This window comes from Stegodyphus dumicola, chromosome X2 (assembly GCF_044657685.1).
Source record: "Stegodyphus dumicola isolate Sdum_Otavi_A_Nest chromosome X2, ASM4465768v1".
Taxonomy (NCBI): Eukaryota; Metazoa; Arthropoda; class Arachnida; order Araneae; family Eresidae; genus Stegodyphus; species Stegodyphus dumicola.
In genome coordinates this window covers 40,610,091-40,635,308 of record NC_140781.1, presented here as the reverse complement: position 1 = coordinate 40,635,308, position 25,218 = coordinate 40,610,091, and the positions used below count along the sequence as shown (strand labels likewise).

At 31.8% G+C, this 25,218-nt stretch overlaps 1 protein-coding gene and 1 non-coding gene across 4 annotated transcripts in view; both read right to left on the bottom strand.

Moving 5' to 3' along the window:
• The window catches only part of LOC118204263 (F-box only protein 28-like), a 91,858-nt gene that overhangs the window by 22,589 nt on the left and 44,051 nt on the right, over positions 1-25,218 (bottom strand). For 2 of the 3 annotated variants that reach the window (XM_085809135.1, XM_085809136.1), the window contains exon 3: positions 24,546-24,741. In XM_085809135.1, coding sequence (XP_085665261.1) covers positions 24,546-24,741 — 196 coding nt within the window. Of the gene's footprint in view, positions 1-11,162; positions 11,403-24,545; positions 24,742-25,218 lie in introns of all 3 variants that reach the window. The other variant, XR_015038921.1, reaches the window with a different exon arrangement.
• Positions 23,429-23,500, bottom strand: TRNAT-AGU (transfer RNA threonine (anticodon AGU)). Its single transcript has one exon. It is a non-coding gene; the product is annotated as a tRNA-Thr (tRNA).

The following is a 25,218-nucleotide window of genomic DNA, read 5'->3' as shown; positions in this document are numbered from 1 at the left end:
TTAGAACAAATTAAATTAGAGAGATGTAAAACAGAACTGGAAATTTCTCGATTGCGAGCTGAAAGCAAAAGTGATAATAATGATCAAAACGAAACTAAGGGAGAAACTTCTGATTCCTTAGATTCTCTTATTAAAAGTATAAGAACACTAACATTGAAGGTTCTGAGTAATCCTGAAAACTGGAGTTATTTTTTCTCGTCTTTAGAAAGAGCTTTAGCGACAAAAAATGTGCCTGAGAAATCTAAAGCGGAAATATTGTTAAACTTGTTAGGGGAATGGGCTTCGAACATTATCGTGTATATTAGAGATGAGGAGCTAAGTGACTATGAAAAAGTAAAAGCTATTATTTTAAAAGAATTCGAACCTACACTACAAATTGTTTTAGAAAATTTTAAAAAGGCCCAACGCCTAAATGAGTCTCATGTGCAGTTCGTGTCGCGATTAACCACAAATTTTGAATATTACTTAAAATTGAGGAAAGTGTTTGATTTTTAGGAAAGTGTTTGAAGCAGTTAGTAATATCAAACAAATTGTTTGAGACATTAGATTGAGAAACATCAGCCCATATTTCTGTAAGGCAAGCTGAAAGTTGGTTTCCGCCTCAACAAATGGCAAAGGAAGCAGATTTATTTTTCACATCTCGTGGAAAGTCCCTTGCCACAAGTGTGGACAGTTTTCAAAAATCTCGCAACAATTACAAAACGTCGAAAAATGTTTCAAAGGTATTCCTTGCCGATGTAAAAGGTTTAAAAGGTGTTCTTTGTGAGGAAAATTATTTTTTGGCAAAATGCCCAAATTTCTTGAAACAACTGGTGAATGATCGGGTTGAAATCATCAAAAGTCATAAATTATGCTTTAACTGTCTAGCATTAAATCATTCTGTCAAAAACTGCAAATCAAAGTTTTCGTGTTCCGTTTGTGGGAAAAGACACCACGTGACACTGCATTTTCCAGTAGAAAATAAATCATCGAAAGAGAAGGAAAAAAATAAAAATGAAACAGCAAGTAGTTCCAGTGTGCTTTCTCCCTAGCACCAGACTTTCTGTCTACCAGCGGTAATACTCCGCTTACAGCGACTATTGTAAACAGATAAAAAAAAAAGTGTTCTTCTGAGCACAGCTATTTGCTTTATTAGTGATGGTATGGGTAAGCTACATTCAGTCAAAACATTACTTGATGGCGGCAGTACTTCATCGTTTATAAGCAGAGACTGTGCGAATAAATTCAATTTTGATTCTGAGAAGGTAAACATTGCGATTTCCGGATTAAATGATTCCTTGTTTACAATTCGGAAAAGAGTTTCGGCATGCATTAGCAATAAAGATAAAAGTTACACAAGACATTTAGTCTTATTAGTAGTACCAAAAATCACGACTTGAAGACTTAATTCGTTCAAGGAAAATTGATATTAAAATGCAGGATTTTTGTAACATAAAATTAGCTGATGAGAATTTTAATGTTCCAGAATGTATAGAGATGCTTTTAGGAGCTGAGGTTTTCTTTGAGATATTAAAATCTGAACAAATTCGATATAAAACTCGAGTCTTATTTTACAAAACAGCGTGTTCGGGTTTATAGTGTTGGGAAGCATTACATCAGAAGAACAGAGCCGTGTACACTGTGGGTTAATGAAAACATCTAATGACTTAGAACAAACAATGAGAAAATTTTGGGAAATAGAGAAAGTCGAAATAGCCATTCCAAAAAATAAAGAAACAGCATATGTGAAGAACATTATGTGCAAACTCATAAGCGGAATGAAGAAGGGAGATACATTGTAACAATGCCACTAAAGGAAGATCCTATTTGCTTAGGAAATTCAAAAGATTTTGCCCTTGAGAGATTAAATTCCCTATGGAAAAGATTAGTTAAAGACCCTGAATATTTGAGTCTGTATCAGGACTTTTTAAAGGAGTATGAAGAGCTAGGGCATATGACTGAGGTTAAAGAGAAAAATGAGCCTAGGGTAGTGTACTATATGCCACATCATGGGATATACCGACCTCAAAAAACAACAACTAAATTGAGAACAGTGTTTAATGCATCATGTTTAACATCAAATTGAATTTCGCTAAATTCTTTACAACGTAATGGAGGGGTTATTCAAGATGATCTCTTTTCAATCATGCTTAGATTTAGAAAGTACCCATTTGCATTTACGGTGGATATTAGAAGAATGTATAGAATGATTGAAATTAACCCTGAACAGAGATGCTTGCAGCGAATCCTGTGGAAAAAAGAAAATGATGTACCTGTGAAAATCTATGAGCTTAATACTGTGACTTACGGTACTGTTAGTGCGCCATACTTAGCTATGAGAACTCTTAAACAACTGTCGACTGATGAAGGTCCAAAATTTCCATTAGCTGCGACAGTCTTGCTTAAAAATTTTTATATGGATAATGTGCTTAGTGGAACGGAATCTTTGAGTACAGCTAAGGAGCTTAAATCTCAGTTAACTGCAATACTGAAGAGTGCAGGAATGACACTGAACAAGGGGTGCAGTAATCATGCTGAACTTGCGGAAGAAGATCACTCCTATTCCTTTCCTAATGAAGCAGAATCTACAACACTTGGAGTGTCTTGGAGGTTGAGAAGAGACTGTTTGTTTTAGATTGAAACTCGATAATGACATAGTTGTTACCAAACGACAGATATTGTCCACAATTGCAAGATTGTTTGACCCGATTGGTTTACTAGGGCCAATCATAAGTAAAGCCAAAATATTCCTCCAATGGTTGTGGTTGTTAAAGCTGAATTGGGATGTATCACTACCAAAAAAGGAAGCTGATGAATGGAAGAAGTTCTCTACTGAATTGGAAGTTTTAAGTAAAATAGAAATCGAAAGGTTTATTCTTATTGCAGAAGTAGACTATGTGGCCGTTCGAGAGTGCCACATAGTCTACTGTGCCGTTCGAGAGATGGAGAAGTGAAGACAAGGCTAGTGACGAGTAAATCCAGAGTCTCGCCTAGTAAACGAGTTACAATCCCGAGACTGGAGCTTTGTGCGGCAGTCCTACTTGCAAAGTTAATTGTTAGAGTAATATCTGCATTAGAGATTCCTGTGAACAAAGTATCTGTGGAGTGACTCCATGATCGTGCTTGCGTGGATACAAAAGGAACCTTACCAGTTGAAGACGTTTGTTGCAAATCGAGTGGCAACAATTCAAGAGTTGACTAATGGTCATCAATGGCATCATGTGTCACCAAAGGAAAATCCGAGTGATCTTATATCAAGAGGTTTGGATCCCAGTAAACTTCTACAAAATGATATGTGGTGGAAAGGCCCTCTGTTCCTGAGATACGATGACTACCCAAATAGAGAGATTCCGGTGAAAGTCGTTGTGAAGGACTTTCCAGACGAACTTAAAATCCTTAGTGACTCTAATATTTTTCTTAATGTGAAACCTAACCCTTTCATTGAGGATTTCTTAAATTTAAGTAACAATTACACTAAAATTATTCGTGTTTTAAGTTTTATTTTTAGGTTTGTAAACAACTGCAAGGGGAAGGACAAGGTTTCAGGTCCTCTTCAGAGCTCAGAATTAAAATTAGCTGAAATTAAACTGATTAAGCTAATTCAAGATAGTAAATTTAAAAAAGAAATCTCAAGCCTTGAAAAGGAGGATAAGGTACCTCCAGATAGCAAGGTAAGAAGTATTTTTCCATTTTTAGATCAATATGGAATTTTACAAGTTGGAAGCAGATTAGCTAAATGTAAGTTGAATTTTGATAGAAAATTTCCTATAATCTTACCAAAGAATCATAAGTTGACTAATCTAATTATTGTGATGTTTCATAAGAAATACATGCATATTGGTCTGCAAGGCTTACTGTCTATTGTTAGACAAGGGTTTTGGCCCTTAAACGGGCGCAACACTTGTAGAAAAATAGTACAAGTGTGTCGTATGTTTCAAAGCAAAACCAGTGCCCTGTCAACAACTTATGGGTCAACTCCCCCAAGAAAGAGTCAGCCCGAATTTTCCATTCAATTGTGTTGGAGTTGATTTTTGGTCCTTATTTTATAAAATACCCACATCAGAGAAAAGGTAACAAGGTGTATGTGTGCATTTTTGTTTGTTTTGTTACCAAAGCTTGCCATCTTGAGTTGGTAACAGACCTGTCTAGTCAAGCATTTATTGCAACCTTAAAGCGTTTTTTCAGCAGGAGAGGCAAGTGTGCACGCATATTTTCAGATAATGCAACCAATTTTGTTGGTAGTAACGCAGAATTAAAGAAATTGAATAGGCTAGTCAGCAAACCAGATGATGAATTAGGTAATTATTTATCGAGTGAGAGTATTGATTGGTCGTTCATTCCCCCCTAGAACTCCCAATCATGGAGGTCTTTGGGAGGCAGGTGTCAAATCTGTAAAGTTTCATTTTGAAACGCCTAGTAGGCAATTTAAAACTAACCTATGAGGAGTTTCTTACAGTAATTGCTCAAATTGAAGGCATTTTGAATTCTAGGCCCTTGCATCCTTTATCATCTAAACCAGAGGATTTTGATATCTTGACACCAGGCCACTTCCTGATAGGCAGACCTATCACAACTTTTGCAGAACCTAATATTTTAAACGTTAACGATAATAGATTAAAGAGCTGGCAAAAATTGACTAAAATAGTGCAAACAATTTGAAAGTATTGGAGAAATAACTATTTGAGTGCAATGCAAGGAAGAACTAAATGAGTATTATAGTGTAGTGCCTGTGCAAAACAAATATTCCATTAACTTTCAAAAAGAGTTTTAAATGTTAATGAGGAGAAATGTTTTACTCGCTAAAATAATACCTTTGATTTCGGGTACATTCGGCATAAAATATATTGATTGATTGATTATAACATGAATATGTATAATAAAAATTTTTTGCCACGCTTTAATTGCAGTTATACTTCATCTGATTAAAGAATTTATATTTATTGTTGAATTATCATTTCTGTGCGATTAAAGCCATACACAATATATTTTAATTATGTAGTTTAACATACCAGTAACGCACAAAGAAACAATATTCAGAAAAATATTACTTACCACTAATATTTAAGTACAGCTGATTTCTTGCCACGCATTCTTTCTTATAGATGTGTCTTTATATTTATAGCTTGTGACATCGTACAATACTGGATGCTTCTGAACTTCCTCAATTATCATTTTGTTCACATCCATTGCATCCACCATTTTTGTTGTTGAAAACAAGAATCGGCCAATTCGTTGATTCCATTGGCTTCTTTACTGCACGTGACCCTTCCGCATTGTGGAGATGATGGATAGAAGTTGTACTTCATCCATCTATCATCTCTCACCGCACATCGACCGGATTGCAAATGTCAATCAAAGTGAAGTCGCTCGCAGATTGGAGAAATGCATACGCAACACAACGCAACGCATATGCAGCAGTGGAAACGCGGCTTTATTGTACTCGCTGTCATTTAACACTCATTTAAGAACACAAATTTTCCTTCCTGTGAGGATAAGTAACTGTAAGCATCGATAACAGTACACTAGATACGATGGCATGGTGAGAAATTTACGTGTTCCTACACGAACTTCCCCAAATTTATTGCTTTTCTTAAAGGGAAAGGTTTCTGCATGTGAGTGAGGGGTTACTTGAATGTCTCATGTACTTACAAGTTTGTATTTCTAGGGAAATAGAGTATTGCAAAGTCTGCTTATTGTTAAACTAAAACATAAGGTATTCTAATTTTTTTTTCCTTTAAATTTTGGTTGTTTTATAAAAAGAAGTACCAGAGGTCATCTTATTTAGGGCTCCGGTGCACTTCAGCTAAAATTGTAATTTATCTTTAAAATTGAGAAGCACCGAAGCCGGGCTCCGGCGCAATTTAAGCACTGGTTCAAACTCAACCTGTAATTTTGAAGTTAATGAGATGTTTGCTTATTTCTTCATTTTTGGAAAAGGAATTATACATTCTTCAATATGCTTCAAGCACTATTAAAATTCTGATCGAGAGCACATAATTGCTTTCCTGTTATTACACACTTCTTTTTACCTACAGGACAAATCAGTCGAAAGGATGCTTAAAAGATTTACAGTGGCTATTTACGGCACTGTGGAAACAAACTACGATACATCTTAAGAATACTTTTTTTATGTTGTTTATTCATCATAGACTGTTGTAAAATAGAATATCTCACAGCTGTGTTCTTGGAATCAAAGTACAATTACAAAGATTATAGCTAAAACACACTAGATTCAACTCATAAAATATTTAGGCAGAAATAAAAAAATATTTAAATTATATTTTGCTTTTTATAAACTTACTTTCGTTTCCAAATAATTTTTCTTAGTTGCACCTATTCTATTGTGCACCTATGAAATGGTGCTGCATAAACTGGCAATTTTATTTCACTGCCTTGTAGCTGCTCGTAGAGCTAGATTTAGTAGTCTGAGATCCTTCATTACAAAATTAAAGGGATGCATACAGACTTTCCTTTGAACCTTATATAAGTTAGTTGCATGAATGAAAATTACAAAATGCTGTGATATTTTAAAAATATTTCTCAATATTAATTCTTTTATTGGAAGCGAAATAAACATTTCAAATACAAAAATTACCTTAATCTTTCTATTATAGTATTCAGTTATTTTCTTTTAAGATTATAAAATAGTGTTCCTTTTTAACTGATCAAAAGCGCAACCATTTAAAATTCAGTTATGTTATTGGCAGCAGTGAGATTTGTTATATATAAAAAGACGTTCCAATATATTTCAATATCCATCTATATAAGATTAAAGTAGTTGAAATTGTACGCTCAAAATGGATATTGAAATAACAGTTCTAATTCCTTAACACTAGAACGGCGGTAGGGGTCATTTTTACCCCTGAATACTTTTGACTGTTGATTACTTTTGTTTTATTGGAAGAAATCGTTTCGGATTTTTTTACTTTTCCTAAATAGATAACAAATATTTGTAAACAAATTTTCAGCATTCTAGATTTGTTAGTTTTTGAAATATTGGCATGTATTCCTAGAATGGCGGACGGGTTCATTTTGACCCCCTTACTTTTATTCCTCTTTCTGCTCGAGGCATTGTCAAATAACCCATGAAAAACATTCACTGATGAGGATTTTTCAATTGCATTCATACTATAGTTCAACCGCCTCATCCACAACCATGAGCGCAAACACGCATGCGCCATTCGGACCGAATTATTCTCAAAATAGGGTGGAAGGATGGGGACTTTCTTTCCCTCCAACATAGCTCTTTCCGGAGAAGAGAAGACCTTTCATGTCGCAGCAAGTAATACCGCCCCTTTTGGACGAGTCTGTGTTTTGGCAGAATGCCAACCAGGCTTGTGCTTCAGATGGTCGAACTATATCTCCCAGAGGGATAAAAACCTGTGTGGTCTCACTACTTTGTAATGTCTACATAAATCTTTTTTTCCTTTGTTTTTAATTATCTATTCGTTTGAAGAAAACACTCCAAGGAAGGTAGATGCAGGGTTTTTCATGCTTACATTTCTTTTCAGAAATAGTTTATTTTACAGATGTATTTTCCCGTTTGTTAGTTCAGTTTACTTATTGCAGGTGATGAGAGTTAGGACAGATGTTTTCTTGGTAATTCCAAATCAGTATTTCAGTGCATATGGATTCTGCTGTCACGTTCATTATCACCTTTCCTTTACGCTGTGAGAATCATATGCTAAAATATATTCCCTATTGTTTTCTGATAGTCTCATGTTTTTCTGTTTTTTTCAACTTTTACAAAATATGTCTAATAATGAAAAAGAGGTCTTACGAATGAAGACATTAAAAAATTGTTGCGGGAGCTATCTGAAAATGAGTCTGAGGGAGGTGAAATTGATAATTTTCTGTAGAAACTGAAGATGAATTCCAGATACAAACTATTAGTGAATCCGAGGACAGCAATGTAAAAGAAGAAGAACTCAGCAGAGATAAATGGGCAAAAATAGATATAAAGAGAAAAAAGTGCCAAGTACAGAGATGCAATGGAAACAAATCTCAAGAATATTGTGCATCTTGTTCCAAAGTTGTGTGTGGAAAATGCACTGGAAAAATTGTTAAAAATTATTTTATTGTTATTTTATTATTATTAATTCTTAATATGTAAGTGTAATCTCTAATATTTTAAACATTAAAAAGAATTGAAACGAAATGCTTTACATATTCCATTCAGCTACACATATAATGATATAACTGAAACATCAGAGAACATTTCTCATTTCTGGATTTAGAGAGGGAATCATCCTCTGAGTAAGTACATAAAAAAATATTATTATATAATTTGTGTTTTATTTTAGTTAACATTAGTTTTAATTTGTGAAACCATTTATTTGAAATCAATTCTTATATCAAATTAATTAGTTATTTGAGTAATTGTAGTATGATCCAATTAATCGCCATGTACTCGATACATTTACAGTATTTTAAAAAGTCAATAAATTATCATGTGATATTAAATATAAATTAAGAAATACATATAAAGTACATATTCATGCCAATTTGTGGCATTTAAAATTGTTTTACCGCTGTTATTTCAGCACTTTGCTCGAAGGGTCAAAATGACCCCATACTACCGTTCCAGTAGGTAACATTTTCCCATCGTTCTAGTGTTAATTAATTAGCCCACAACGGACAAGAATTTTGGCCAGATTAACGAGTAGGCAACTAATTTAAAACATATAAAATAGAATTTATAGATTGTAAATAAGACTAAAAGAGTATGCATACACGCATGCTGTATGTAAGTATTTATTTATTTTAAGAAAAGACACAAGATGCTTTAATTTCAGGGTAAATTATTAAACTGTACAGTCATTAGGTTGTTTTGAAGCAAAAGACATGAAAAATGTGCAATGCCCTCGACAGGACTTGAACCTAGACCTCTCAAATATGCGCCGAGTGTGCTACCGTTACACCACAAAGGCATGCTGGAAGGAGAGAGAAAATACCTTATATACTCCTCTTTTAAAGAGCAATTTGGGGATTAGGGGACCCAATTACCAAATCCTCGCAGTGACAAGTTATTGTCCACCATCTTTTAATACAGGTGTCACTGTAGAGAACCAAGTTTTTTTTTTAAAGCAGGAGACATGAAAAATGTGCAATGCCCTCATCAGAATTTGAACCTGGACCTCTCAAATATGCGCCGAGTGTGCTACCATTACACCACGAAGGTATGCTAGGAGGCAGTGGCAAAACTAGAACTCTTGGGCCCCTATGCAAAAAATTTTCCGGGGCCCCTTTCCCAATAAATTTAATGTGCTTCAAAATAAAAAATAAAAAAATATTTAAAAAAAAACATGAAAAGTTAAAAAAAAATCAAAGATTCCAGGAGCCAATGTTTTCATGAGGATTTTTATCACATCTGTATTAATTGTTAAAAAATAAAAGCACGTTCTTGGGGAACCAGTTGAAAGGTACGTAACATGAAGAAAGAATAAAAAGGAAAATAATTTCCCTTGACCAACTGGTGAAATGAAAATTTGCTTTAAAGTCTGGGTATTTGACGTCAGATGATTTTAATTCAGTTACTTAAGATGTTTTGTGGGAGTGCGAGAGACAGACTTTTCTCTCCTTTCACTGAGATGCATACTGATAATAAATGAATAAGTCTATATAAAAAAAAAAAAAGGAACATGTCGACGTATAGCATTAAGAAAAGGAAGAAACCCTAGATTTGCGGAGATTTTTATATAAAATCCAAGAAGTTTGACATACTAATGTTTTAAATTTTTAAATAAAATCTGCGCTGTCTAAGTTTTTTCGCTTCATTTAGCAAACTTATAAATAATTAGCTATATTATAAACTGAGAGACAAGATAATTGATAAACGTACAGAAAAACTATTAGATTAATGTTTAGTACTCTGTGATTTACTCAGCTTACGAACATGATTTATGCAATAATATACAAGTAATAAATAAGAACTTTTATAATGTAAATGATACATTTGTTAAATATAAAACATATTTATCATAAACTTCATGAAGAAAACTATTTGAACATACATTTTTTGTAGAAAATACGTATGGTAAAGTTTTTTTCTGTCTTTTTAAAAAACCTTTTGGTACACTAAACTAATTGAATATATGATTTTTATAAAAAATATGAATGCTAAAGTTTTTTACTGTTTTCTTTTAATTTTCCTCTGTCTGTACTGCTCTTCTCTAATTTTTCCCTCCCTCAATAAGTGTAATGATAACATTGGTGGCCAAAATTCATCATAAAGGGGAAAAAAACTTTCTTTTAAAATTTGCGTCTCCTAACCTTCATTTCCACAAAATTATTTATCAATACTTGAACGTCCATTTTCTCAGCCATCTCAGCTTCAACGCTCAATAGTGAAAGGTTTGACAACTGATCTTAGGTCATACTGTTTCTTAAATATGATTTTATTAGTTTCAGTATTGAAAATGACCTCTCACTCATAGTGGTTACTGATAATGATAAATACAATATAAGTGAATTGCACACTCCCGAATAACTGCTTGTAATGTCATAATATTTTATCATTGCTAATTTAGCTAAATCCTTAACGGATTTCAAATTTTGGATTTCTGTTCTGAAAGTATTTATAAAAAATAAAAGTTGTACTTCCAATGCAAGTCTTCTTTATATGTTTTCCATATTTTTGAAAAATTATTAATAATTTCCGTATTTGTTAACAATGACAGTGTTTTAGGTTCTTTATTTCTCTTTTATTTTTCAAATTTAGTTTCTATGCCCCATTTATTTGCAATAAACTCAGCTTCTTTCATAATGTCTTCAAACTTGTTTATCATATCTTGCATATTAATAGAAACGCTTTTTAGATGTTGATGAGCTCCATTCAAGATGATTGATTTTCGATTGTCGAGCAGATGGATGGGTTGATCGATCCTGCACTATAGTGCAGGACGTGTTTAAAAAATTATGTTTTTAATTTTGGCCTGTTATGATGTTTCTTAATGTATGGAAACATAGATTATATTTATATTTCATATTTATCATAAAAATAGTTCATGTTAATATAACAATACATTATTAATATTAGTAGACATTTGCATTGTTAATGGTGATAATTTTAGTTTTATTCAGATAAATGGATTAAAAGTTTAGCTGACTTGAATTTTTAGCAAGTTTTAAATTATAAGAATTTAGTTTATGATTAATTTAGATATTGCAAATCAATAACTTACCTTTATAATGAAGAATTATATTTGACATCACTTTGAAATTTAATTTTAAAGGAAAACTTCTATTTTTTCTCGCCATAGACTAGAGAAATGGCATTAGAATAAGAGCAAGTTTAAGTTCAGTTTACTGTTCTGAGTCATCAGCCAATTTACAACTATACTTGAGGGGTAGCTTTTCACACTTCAATGCAGCTGTTTAACGAAGAAAGGGGCCCCGCCTCCACTATAAATTTCCAGTGTCTTCTGTTAAATAAATCGATATCATATGAAGAAGCAAGTCGAAAAATAAGAAACGTATCTTTTCACATTTTTTATTGAAACTTAACAACACGTGCACAACATTACAACGGCATCCATAGCTCGCACTCAGAGAAGAAGCTTGGTGTTGCCAATATGGTAAATATAAACGTACCATACTAACATGCCTCCTTACATTTATGTTTACTAATTACAAACAAACATAAATATAAGCAACCTTTTCATCTTTACCATTTACAATTAAGCATAGATATAAACAATAACATTATCCACTTAACACAAATTATTTAAAAAAAAGTTTCTTTCATTAACTTAAATGTTAAAATCAAAGTTAAACACAATTTAGTTTACATAAGGACATTACAAAATCTCTTTCATTTCAAGCAAAAATATTTAAATAAACATCACTTAAATAAACAGTATACAAAATTTATTTCAATTTCAAACCTTCTCTGAATTTCATAAATTTAATCTTTCCTGAAGACTTAGTAAAGATATCTGCAATATTTGATTCTGAATCAATCTTTACAATTTCAATTACTCCATTTTGAACATTTTCGTGAACATAATGATATTGAACTTCTAGGTGTTTTGAATTTTTAGTGAAGTTCCCATAATTAGCAATGGCCAAAGCTCCTGAATTATCTTCATAAATTTTAATGGGGTGAGTTATATCAGAAAAAACATCATTCACAACATTTTTTAAGAAATTAATTTCTGTCACAGCCTCAGATAAAGCAATATATTCGGCAAAAGTGGAAGATTTTATCACACAACTTTGCTTTTTGGATTTCCAGTAAATTGTATTACCAAATAATTTAATAACAAACCCAGTAGTTGACTTCCTGTCAACAATATCACCTGCCCAATCAGCATCAACATAACAATTCATAATATCAGTTTTAAGATTTTTACTATATGTTAATTTTAGATGTTTTGTTAAGTACAAATACTTTAAAACTCTCAAAGCATACTTGAAATGTGTCTCAATATAACAATTTTGAAATCTACTTAAATATATACGCTGAAAGATATGTCTGGTCTAGTACCATGACTAATATACAAGAGTGCTCCTATTAGATTTCTATATTTGACATTTTGATTTAAATTAGATTGGCTTAGTTTAAGATTAGTCTCCATTGGTGTATCATAAAGCTTTGAATTTTCAATACCATACAGTTTAGCTAAAGATTCAATATAATTTTCCTGACTCAGTGTTAAGATATTACTTTTCTCATTATCATATTCAATATCAATTCCAATGTAGCTTTTTACTTTATTTAAATCCTTCATTTAAAATTTATTATGTAGTTGTTCCTTAATATCATTAATTACCCGAGTATCTCTGCAACATATCAACAAATCATCAACAAATAAAAGAATATATACAAATACATCATTTTCAGATTTTACATAAAGACAATAATCATATTTACTTCTACGAAGTCCTAGACTCTCAATATACTCGTTAAAACACTCATACCAAGCACGAGGGCTTTCTTTCAACCCATATAGTGCTTTCTTTAATTTATACACTCTATTCGAATTATTGTTATAGCCTTGTGGTTGTTTAACATAAACTTCAGACACAACATAACCATTTAAAAAGGCAGTCTCAACATCCATTTGATGAATATTTAAATTATACTGACAAGAATATGAAAGTAACAGTTTTAAGGTTTGCATCTTAATGACAGGGGAGTAAGTATCCTCAATACTATCTTTTTGCTGAAAACCTCGAACCACTAATCTAGCTTTAAAAACATTACCTGGTTTTCTTTTGAATACCCACTTCACATCTACAATTGCTTTATCCTCTGGTTTAGTCACTAGTGTCCAAGCGTTATTTTTAACAAGACTGTTCATTTCACTGTCCATTGCCTCTTTCCAATGTCCAGTCTCACTGCATGTTGTCGCCTCCTCAAAGTTACCTGGAACTGTAGCATCACAAAAATTTGCACTAACACAGTAGTACCCGAATTCTTCATGAAATCGAACTGGTGGTTTGATTTGCCTTCTTGGTCTCATTCCACTTTTTGTTTCATCTTCATTTATCACACTGTCCTTGCAGTTATCATTACTCTATTCACATGACACTTCTTGAGGTTCATTCTTCTTATTTGTATCATCATTCTTATCTTCATCATCACAACCTACACACATTGTCTTCTTCAATAATATCAACATGCCTGGCAACTATTATTCTGTTATTCATCAAAACTCTATATCCAACTTCTGTATATCCAAGTAAAATTCCAAATTCAACCTTTTTATCCCACTTAGACTTAGACCACTTAGACTATTTATCTCTTCTTCTGGTATTCTTACATACACTCTACTTCCGTATAATTTCAATTCTTTAGCAGATGGTTTCCCTATTGAAAAATATTTCATATGGTGTCTTCTTTACAACAGTATTTGTTAATGTCCTGTTTTTCAAATAAGCAGCAGCTTTAATTACTTCAGGCCAGTAATGTCTGTCAACTTTTGCTTCGGCTAAGACATTTTGCCATATCCAGTATAGTTCTGTTGTAACGCTCAGCAGTACCATTTAATTCATGTACATATGGTGGGCATGACTTTATCTTGAAACCTTTTTCTCTTGCAAATTTGTATATCTTGCTATTCATATATTCGCTACCATTATCACATCTTAGTTCTTTGATAGTCTTCCCTGTTAAATTTTGAATTTCATTTACATATTCAATTAAGCAATCAGAGACTTGATCCTTAGATTTGATACAATAAATTTTTGCCAACTTGCTATAATCATCAATAAAACTCACAAAGTATTTCTCACCATTACATCCACTTGTTCTGTGAGGTCCATTTACATCTGTATGTATAATCTCCAGAATATATTCTGCTTTTCTTCTATTATTCTTGAATGGTAAATTGTGCATTTTATTTTCAATACATATGGTACACTTCATATATTCAGTTTCTATTTCTTTAAGGATTCCTTCTAATAGCTGATCTTTGCACATAATATCCAGATATTTAAAATTTACATGTCCAAATGAACCGTGCAATTTTTCTTTTAACATTAACTTACTGTTGTTCAAATTTGCAAATATTTTACTATTTTTAACATAACTCTTTACTTTATATAATCTTTCTTCTTTCTTTGCTATTGCTACTAATGAACCATTGACATCATATATTTTAGAGAACTTTTCTTTTGAAACTATTTTATGATTATCAGTAATCTTCGAATAACTTAATAAATTTGCTTTCATTTCTTAAAATACATTCTTCAATGTTATGATAGATTCAGAGTTATATACAGGAAAAGAAACTATTATATTGCCAACCTTTGTAGCTTTCAAGATCCTTCCATCACCGACATTCACTTGAATAGGATCCTTCAAAGTGACTTGCTCTTTCAAATATTCATCACTGTTTATAATGTGGTCTGTGCATCCGCTATCCAGTAACCAACTGATTTCATTTTTATTCGTCACAGAATTTGCACTGGAACTTGTCATGTTACTTTCGATAACAATGGTGTGAAAACTATTGCCTTGATGACTGTTTATTTTCTGATTAGAGTATGTTCCACATTCACGATGTCCACTAAAAGCACAACTACGTCCTCGATTGTTTGAAGAACTTCGACCACGATAATTAGTGGAGCCATTACCACGATAGTTCCTTTGATGGACATGCCAACAATTCTTTTTAAAGTGACCAGGTTTTCAACAATTATAACAGACATTCCCTTGTGGACCTGATTTGCTTGTTTCAATTTTGAATGCATTTGATTTTTCTGCTGGTGCACAATCTTGATAATCATTTTTCTCTTCAAGTAATTTAGATTTGATTTTGCTCTTTAGGTAATCGACTGTTCTGTCCTTCTCTGGTAATACATCTATTAAGTCACCAATGTGACTGTAATTTGAAGGTAATGCTCTTAGCATATAGTTCAATTTTTCTTGTTCCGTTACAGTGGCACTGGCATGTTTCAGTTCGTTCACATACTTCTCAAAATCATCAAAAAATATATTTACATCAGGATAATTTTTCAGTTTCACACATTCCAAGTTATTTTGACAATTTGTAGAGATGTTGAAGTTTTTAAATACATTGCGTCAAATTTCGTAATTATATCAAATGCAGTCTCACACTCGTGAATATATTCCAATTGCTTGTTTGTTATGGCGCCGTAAATGTAATTTGTAGCTTGGATATCCTTTTCTTCCCATTTTTCCACGTCATCGTTTTCATTTACTTTTCGCTGAACCACATCTTTACACTTTTTAAATTGAAGAAATTTCATCATATGCACTTTCCAATTAAAATAGTCCGAACCATCAAATAGCGGTATGCTGATATCACTGCTTCTTGTACATGCCATTTTTACGCTAGTACTGGTAACTTTTATAACAAATTATAAGTACTAAATTCTTCATTCATATTCACAAACCACGAGAACTGCTATTATGTTAAACAAATCGATATCATATGAAGAAGCAAGTCGAAAAATAAGAAACGTATCTTTTCACATTTTTTATTGAAACTTAACAACACGTGCACAACATTACAACGGCATCCATAGCTCGCACTCAGAGAAGGAGCTTGGTGCTGCCAATATGGTAAATATAAACGTACCATACTAACATGCCTCCTTACATTTATGTTTACTAATTACAAACAAACATAAATATAAGCAACCTTTTCATCTTTACCATTTACAATTAAGCATAGATATAAACAATAACATTATCCACTTAACACAAATTATTTAAAAAAAAGTTTCTTTCATTAACTTAAATGTTAAAATCAAAGTTAAACACAATTTAGTTTACATAAGGACATTACAAAATCTATTTCATTTCAAGCAAAAATATTTAAATAAACATCACTTAAATAAACAGTATACAAAATTTATTTCAATTTCAAACCTTCTCTGAATTTCATAAATTTAATCTTTCCTGAAGACTTAGTAAAGATATCTGCAATATTTGATTCTGAATCAATCTTTACAATTTCAATTACTCCATTTTGAACATTTTCGTGAACATAATGATATTGAACTTCTAGGTGTTTTGAATTTTTAGTGAAGTTCCCATAATTAGCAATGGCCAAAGCTCCTGAATTATCTTCATAAATTTTAATGGGGTGAGTTATATCAGAAAAAACATCATTCACAACATTTTTTAAGAAATTAATTTCTGTCACAGCCTCAGATAAAGCAATATATTCGGCAAAAGTGGAAGATTTTGTCACACAACTTTGCTTTTTGGATTTCCAGTAAATTGTATTACCAAATAATTTAATAACAAACCCAGTAGTTGACTTCCTGTCAACAATATCACCTGCCCAATCAGCATCAACATAACAATTCATAATATCAGTTTTAAGATTTTTACTATATGTTAATTTTAGATGTTTTGTTAAGTACAAATACTTTAAAACTCTCAAAGCATACTTGAAATGTGTCTCAATATAACAATTTTGAAATCTACTTAAATATATACGCTGAAAGATATGTCTGGTCTAGTACCATGACTAATATACAAGAGTGCTCCTATTAGATTTCTATATTTGACATTTTGATTTAAATTAGATTGGCTTAGTTTAAGATTAGTCTCCATTGGTGTATCATAAAGCTTTGAATTTTCAATACCATACAGTTTAGCTAAAGATTCAATATAATTTTCCTGACTCAGTGTTAAGATATTACTTTTCTCATTATCATATTCAATATCAATTCCAATGTAGCTTTTTACTTTATTTAAATCCTTCATTTAAAATTTATTATGTAGTTGTTCCTTAATATCATTAATTACCCGAGTATCTCTGCAACATATCAACAAATCATCAACAAATAAAAGAATATATACAAATACATCATTTTCAGATTTTACATAAAGACAATAATCATATTTACTTCTACGAAGTCCTAGACTCTCAATATACTCGTTAAAACACTCATACCAAGCACGAGGGCTTTCTTTCAACCCATATAGTGCTTTCTTTAATTTATACACTCTATTCGAATTATTGTTATAGCCTTGTGGTTGTTTAACATAAACTTCAGACACAACATAACCATTTAAAAAGGCAGTCTCAACATCCATTTGATGAATATTTAAATTATACTGACAAGAATATGAAAGTAACAGTTTTAAGGTTTGCATCTTAATGACAGGGGAGTAAGTATCCTCAATACTATCTTTTTGCTGAAAACCTCGAACCACTAATCTAGCTTTAAAAACATTACCTGGTTTTCTTTTGAATACCCACTTCACATCTACAATTGCTTTATCCTCTGGTTTAGTCACTAGTGTCCAAGCGTTATTTTTAACAAGACTGTTCATTTCACTGTCCATTGCCTCTTTCCAATGTCCAGTCTCACTGCATGTTGTCGCCTCCTCAAAGTTACCTGGAACTGTAGCATCACAAAAATTTGCACTAACACAGTAGTACCCGAATTCTTCATGAAATCGAACTGGTGGTTTGATTTGCCTTCTTGGTCTCATTCCACTTTTTGTTTCATCTTCATTTATCACACTGTCCTTGCAGTTATCATTACTCTATTCACATGACACTTCTTGAGGTTCATTCTTCTTATTTGTATCATCATTCTTATCTTCATCATCACAACCTACACACATTGTCTTCTTCAATAATATCAACATGCCTGGCAACTATTATTCTGTTATTCATCAAAACTCTATATCCAACTTCTGTATATCCAAGTAAAATTCCAAATTCAACCTTTTTATCCCACTTAGACTTAGACCACTTAGACTATTTATCTCTTCTTCTGGTATTCTTACATACACTCTACTTCCGTATAATTTCAATTCTTTAGCAGATGGTTTCCCTATTGAAAAATATTTCATATGGTGTCTTCTTTACAACAGTATTTGTTAATGTCCTGTTTTTCAAATAAGCAGCAGCTTTAATTACTTCAGGCCAGTAATGTCTGTCAACTTTTGCTTCGGCTAAGACATTTTGCCATATCCAGTATAGTTCTGTTGTAACGCTCAGCAGTACCATTTAATTCATGTACATATGGTGGGCATGACTTTATCTTGAAACCTTTTTCTCTTGCAAATTTGTATATCTTGCTATTCATATATTCGCTACCATTATCACATCTTAGTTCTTTGATAGTCTTCCCTGTTAAATTTTGAATTTCATTTACATATTCAATTAAGCAATCAGAGACTTGATCCTTAGATTTGATACAATAAATTTTTGCCAACTTGCTATAATCATCAATAAAACTCACAAAGTATTTCTCACCATTACATCCACTTGTTCTGTGAGGTCCATTTACATCTGTATGTATAATCTCCAGAATATATTCTGCTTTTCTTCTATTATTCTTGAATGGTAAATTGTGCATTTTATTTTCAATACATATGGTACACTTCATATATTCAGTTTCTATTTCTTTAAGGATTCCTTCTAATAGCTGATCTTTGCACATAATATCCAGATATTTAAAATTTACATGTCCAAATGAACCGTGCAATTTTTCTTTTAACATTAACTTACTGTTGTTCAAATTTGCAAATATTTTACTATTTTTAACATAACTCTTTACTTTATATAATCTTTCTTCTTTCTTTGCTATTGCTACTAATGAACCATTGACATCATATATTTTAGAGAACTTTTCTTTTGAAACTATTTTATGATTATCAGTAATCTTCGAATAACTTAATAAATTTGCTTTCATTTCTTAAAATACATTCTTCAATGTTATGATAGATTCAGAGTTATATACAGGAAAAGAAACTATTATATTGCCAACCTTTGTAGCTTTCAAGATCCTTCCATCACCGACATTCACTTGAATAGGATCCTTCAAAGTGACTTGCTCTTTCAAATATTCATCACTGTTTATAATGTGGTCTGTGCATCCGCTATCCAGTAACCAACTGATTTCATTTTTATTCGTCACAGAATTTGCACTGGAACTTGTCATGTTACTTTCGATAACAATGGTGTGAAAACTATTGCCTTGATGACTGTTTATTTTCTGATTAGAGTATGTTCCACATTCACGATGTCCACTAAAAGCACAACTACGTCCTCGATTGTTTGAAGAACTTCGACCACGATAATTAGTGGAGCCATTACCACGATAGTTCCTTTGATGGACATGCCAACAATTCTTTTTAAAGTGACCAGGTTTTCAACAATTATAACAGACATTCCCTTGTGGACCTGATTTGCTTGTTTCAATTTTGAATGCATTTGATTTTTCTGCTGGTGCACAATCTTGATAATCATTTTTCTCTTCAAGTAATTTAGATTTGATTTTGCTCTTTAGGTAATCGACTGTTCTGTCCTTCTCTGGTAATACATCTATTAAGTCACCAATGTGACTGTAATTTGAAGGTAATGCTCTTAGCATATAGTTCAATTTTTCTTGTTCCGTTACAGTGGCACTGGCATGTTTCAGTTCGTTCACATACTTCTCAAAATCATCAAAAAATATATTTACATCAGGATAATTTTTCAGTTTCACACATTCCAAGTTATTTTGACAATTTGTAGAGATGTTGAAGTTTTTAAATACATTGCGTCAAATTTCGTAATTATATCAAATGCAGTCTCACACTCGTAAATATATTCCAATTGCTTGTTTGTTATGGCGCCGTAAATGTAATTTGTAGCTTGGATATCCTTTTCTTCCCATTTTTCCACGTCATCGTTTTCATTTACTTTTCGCTGAACCACATCTTTACACTTTTTAAATTGAAGAAATTTCATCATATGCACTTTCCAATTAAAATAGTCCGAACCATCAAATAGCGGTATGCTGATATCACTGCTTCTTGTACATGCCATTTTTACGCTAGTACTGGTAACTTTTATAACAAATTATAAGTACTAAATTCTTCATTCATATTCACAAACCACGAGAACTGCTATTATGCTAAACAAATCGATATCATATGAAGAAGCAAGTCGAAAAATAAGAAACGTATCTTTTCACATTTTTTATTGAAACTTAACAACACGTGCACAACATTACAACGGCATCCATAGCTCGCACTCAGAGAAGGAGCTTGGTGCTGCCAATATGGTAAATATAAATGTACCAAACTAACATCTTCCCAAGTTGAGTCTTAGTAAAACTTTCATCGAAGAATTTACTGTAAAGATGTCCATTGTCCATTTCCCTTTTAAAATGCTGAAACATCTGTTTTTTTCTTTTTCCCTTCAGTCAAATTGTACTATTATTATTGTCATATTCCAATGATACCTAATACATCACCTACAATATCTTTCTACATTTTCTCTGTACTGTAAATGCATTTCAGTTAATGTATAATTATTAAATATTTAACAGTAAAAATTATGGATATTCGGATATTTTTAGGAAATTCTTCACAAGTTTACGATGAAATCATAAACAGGTAGAAACAAATTTTATTGATATGTATCCAAGCAGCTTTGAAAATGATTGTGTAATACGAAATGGAAATTTTAAAATTAAACACAAAATATTTATGGTATGAGGATTTATCTAAATTTAAATACCCACTGTAGCAAAATATGATGATTCTCTTCCAAGTTTCAAGGTCCCAGAAATGTTTAATAATTTAGAGTTAAGCTTATTGACACTAACATATATTTGAAGATGAGTACTCACACTCTGTCGCATGGATTCTAAAAATAGTACACATAAATACTTGTTTAGGAAACAAGTATAAAATTTCTTCATAATTAGTAAAAATAAAATTGTATGAAACAAGTTTTGCGTAGTTCGTAGAGAAATACGCAAAACTTCATTTAATGAAAATAGGTTTGTTGTACCCCAGGTGATCAGAAAGCAAAAATTAGTTAGGAAAAGGGTATATATTTTAGGAGTATTAATATTTATGATTACTGTTGTCTGTTTTATTTGCATCTTAGAAAGCTAGTTATGTCTCGGAAAGTAATGACCTCAGATTTCCAGTCTTTACATTGCTTATAAATTAAGCAGTATCAATTTTTTTATCTTATTTATTAATTTATTAATGACAAAAATATAAAAAATAAATATAATGTAAGGGAACATATATTAATGGAAGCTATGTATGTCTTAGATAAGTTATGCAGTGATGCTGAAATGAAAGAGAATAATGTACAAAGGGATTTTATGAGTGAAAATCGCATCATTTACTATTAAAACGTGTTAATTAAATTTTTTAATTTTCAAAAATTATTGAAATATTGCAATAACGGGGGAGCATTCTTTTCTGAAATATTCCATTCGTTTGTGCAGTGAAAATAGCAATGTAATTCGCGTTCTTTCAGATGTTGAAATGCAACATAAAACTATTAGAGCAACGCTGCCATTGATATGTTTAAATATTTTCAGTAATTAATTTATCGAAATTTACGAAGTAGTATATACTTTTAGTTGTGTGATGTCATTTTTATTATCATTATTATACTATTATTGATTATTTCACGTACTGAATGCTGTGGAAAGTAAATTAAAAGCAAAAGTAAATTGTAAAATTTCATTTCAAATAACAATCAGAAAGTACTCTATGAAGACGTTCTTTCCCTTAGGCAAATAGACCTCGAGTGCTTTATTATTATATAATAATTCAATTCAATTCCATTTAAATAACGTACAAATTATTGCGCATTACTCAATTATACGCTTAAATGTTTCATGTTGTTAAAAAAATTTAATTTATTATATTTTTTTCAAACGAAGAGAGATTAATATATTACTTTTAAAACAAATTTAATGTCTTCAGAATTATCTTTTACAGATAAGTGTGGATTTTTGGTAGATGGATAATTTACTGGTTAAGAAACACTACAGCTCTTCTCTTTTCTAAAGCAAATCAAGTAAATCCTCAAACGAGTTCTGCGCTTTCAGATTTAATTCTCGATTAGGGATTTTAAAGAATTCCTAACCTGCATTTTATCTGCAATGTGAGAATATTTTGAAAATTTTGATATGAAAAATTCGATAAATATTTATTTACTCATTATTTCAAGTAAAAATATTCATCCATTCCATTTCTTACCCCCATGAGTGAAAAAATAATGAATTTCGATAAATTTAATGAAAAAAATTTCATTATTCATTATTCATTCATTATTATTTCATCATTCAGGACATTAACTGAAATATTTGGCCGCTTAAAATGTTTGAGCATCTGTGTGTTCGTAGCCTGTCGTAAAACTCCCGCCCTTTTTTTCGGATCTTGAATTCATTCAAAGATCCCTAAGCCGAACGAGAAATCTCTCCTTTCCAAATGTAGTGCCATAAAATCTTTGCGTTTCCTGGACTAGAACGGCATTTCGACGTGGGGGTGGGGCAAAGTCCTTTCATGCCACAACTGCTCAACTTACATCAATGATTTTGTGTCCTTAAGAAAGAAAAGCATGTATTCTGGAATTAGCAATTAATACTGGAGCTGCAGGGGGCTGAAGCTGGAGGGGGGAATCATTCGTAAAATGATTCCCCCCTCCAGCTTATTACTGTAAAAAAACAGAGGGAAAAAATCAATCCGCCTTTAACTTTTCCATTTTGTAATGTCAATTGTGCTTCTAAATCCAAAATGTTTCTGTCCCTTACCTTGCCTCTTGGTGCGACTGCACAGGTTGCACGTACCATCATTTTTTACATTGTGAGAATTATACATTCAAACATGCAGATTTTTCCTTATTTAATTTCTTTAAAAATAATACAGGGTGAAATTATTTGGTTGGCAACAATTTGAAAAGTGATACGCCGTTTATAGCAAGCCAAAGAATCATTCACATTAATAAATTCAATTTCAAATTGAATATTAGGACTGATTTTTGGACTTGCGTTTAATGGAAAAGCTAGTAAGAGATTCAATATATGAACAAAATTAAACGCTACCAAATGACATATTATGAAAATTCCAAACTGCAAATAATATATCACGATTTCTCTTAACTTGCAAAGTTATTTCCAAAGTACCAGAATCCTGTCTAGTTACTTCTTTGATTTATACTTGTAGAGTCATTAGGTTAGTTAGAAGCAGAAAAGATGAAAAATATGCAACTGCCTTCGCCGGGAATCGAACCACGGACCTCTGGAATACTGGCCCAGCGTGCTACCGTTACACCACGAAGGCACGCTAAGGAAGTGGGAGAAATACCTTATATACTTAGAAAATATGTCTACTGATTATTCGATCATAATGCTAATTATACAGAAACAAATTAATATATAAATAAGTACTTTATAATAAATAGTTACAATTAATTTCCACAGCCGCCACATTTTATTTGGGACTGCAAGAAGAGAATTCTTTCCTTTAGAGGGTCACCTTTAATAATTTTCAGGTTTGAGACTAAGGAATACAAAGGAACTTTTCCTATTTTCCGCTCACTGCTATCCCTAAACTGGGGTAGGTCATGAAGTTATTATTTCATAGTCGAATGCTGGAATTTTAACTTTTGCACACACTTGAATTTAGCTGTTTCGGGTGCTTCCAAGGGCCTCCTATCTGCATCATACAGAGAATTGCGTCACTGCACCATACAGGTAGGGGGCCCGTAAAAAATTAAAAGAAAACAAATTCTATTATCTACATATACTTAAAGATTTTAAAGTTAAAAGTAAAATCAAGGTGTCAAATCAAGGCTATTCCTCAACTATATTAATGTTAACAATCGTGCAAAAGAGGTTTAACACAAAATCAAAACATATCAAAATTAAAATAAGAATTTATAGTAGTACAAATTTTAAAAATAAAAAAGAAAAGTAAAAGGGAAAAAATACAAGATGAAAAATATAAAAATAATAATTAATCTTCTTTTATTGAAATTCTAATTCCGAATCCATCAAGGGAAAATGAATTAAAGCTTCTATATATATGTAATGGAATCTGTCTTTTAAGTTTAAACATGTAAATGTAGTTAGTTCAGCAGGACATTTAAGGGCCCCCTAAGCCTTCGGGCCCCTATGCTGCGGCATTCCTTGCATACCCTTATTTACGCCACTGCTAGGAGGAAGAAAATACATTATAAACTGATTACAACATGCTTTGCTATAATTTGCAGTGGAAATCTGATTAGTGGAAAAATTCATTGTAATATTACCCTGTCTATTGAACTAAGGCTTCTTTTTAAATTGCTTAATGAAATAAAAATTAATTTATATTAAAAAAAAATTACCATTAGGCATTTTCACCGTGATCACTTTTTTTGGTGCTTCATTTATTTTCGGTATAAAAGGTGGGAATACATGTTTGCAGCAATATCTTATGCATCCGTACACCAAAGCTCTCCCTTCTTCTAGACATTCACGACCACCAACAGCATCGTTTGCAATCATGACAATCCACATTAGCGCATAAAATTTATCTATGATCTGAAAATAAATTTTACAAAATGGTAAATTTGATATTAACACCCAATAGCAAACATTTTATCAGAACAAATACAGATTGTTTCCAATATTCTAATTTTCCTATATGCAATCAATTTTACCCACATTTTTAAACCACATTATTTTAAGCTTATGTAAAGTTTAGATGAAAAGATGTGGACATATTACACTATATGGTGTATTTACACTGAAGTTTAAATGAAGAAAATATTTTCATTTATTTCAAATATTTCATTCAGTGGCTGTGTTCTACAGCCTGGGTCAGACAGATTCAAATAACACTTCCTTACATGATATGGAATAAAATGTGCATAATCAATTCTCAGATTCTTGGTGAATTATTTTCTCTGCAATTAAAAGGAAAAAAGCAAGAATGTAACGGATATTGAAATTCTGGAGCATATTAACAACATTAAGCAATAGTCTATAAATGTTATTATGCAACAGTACTTTCCTGCA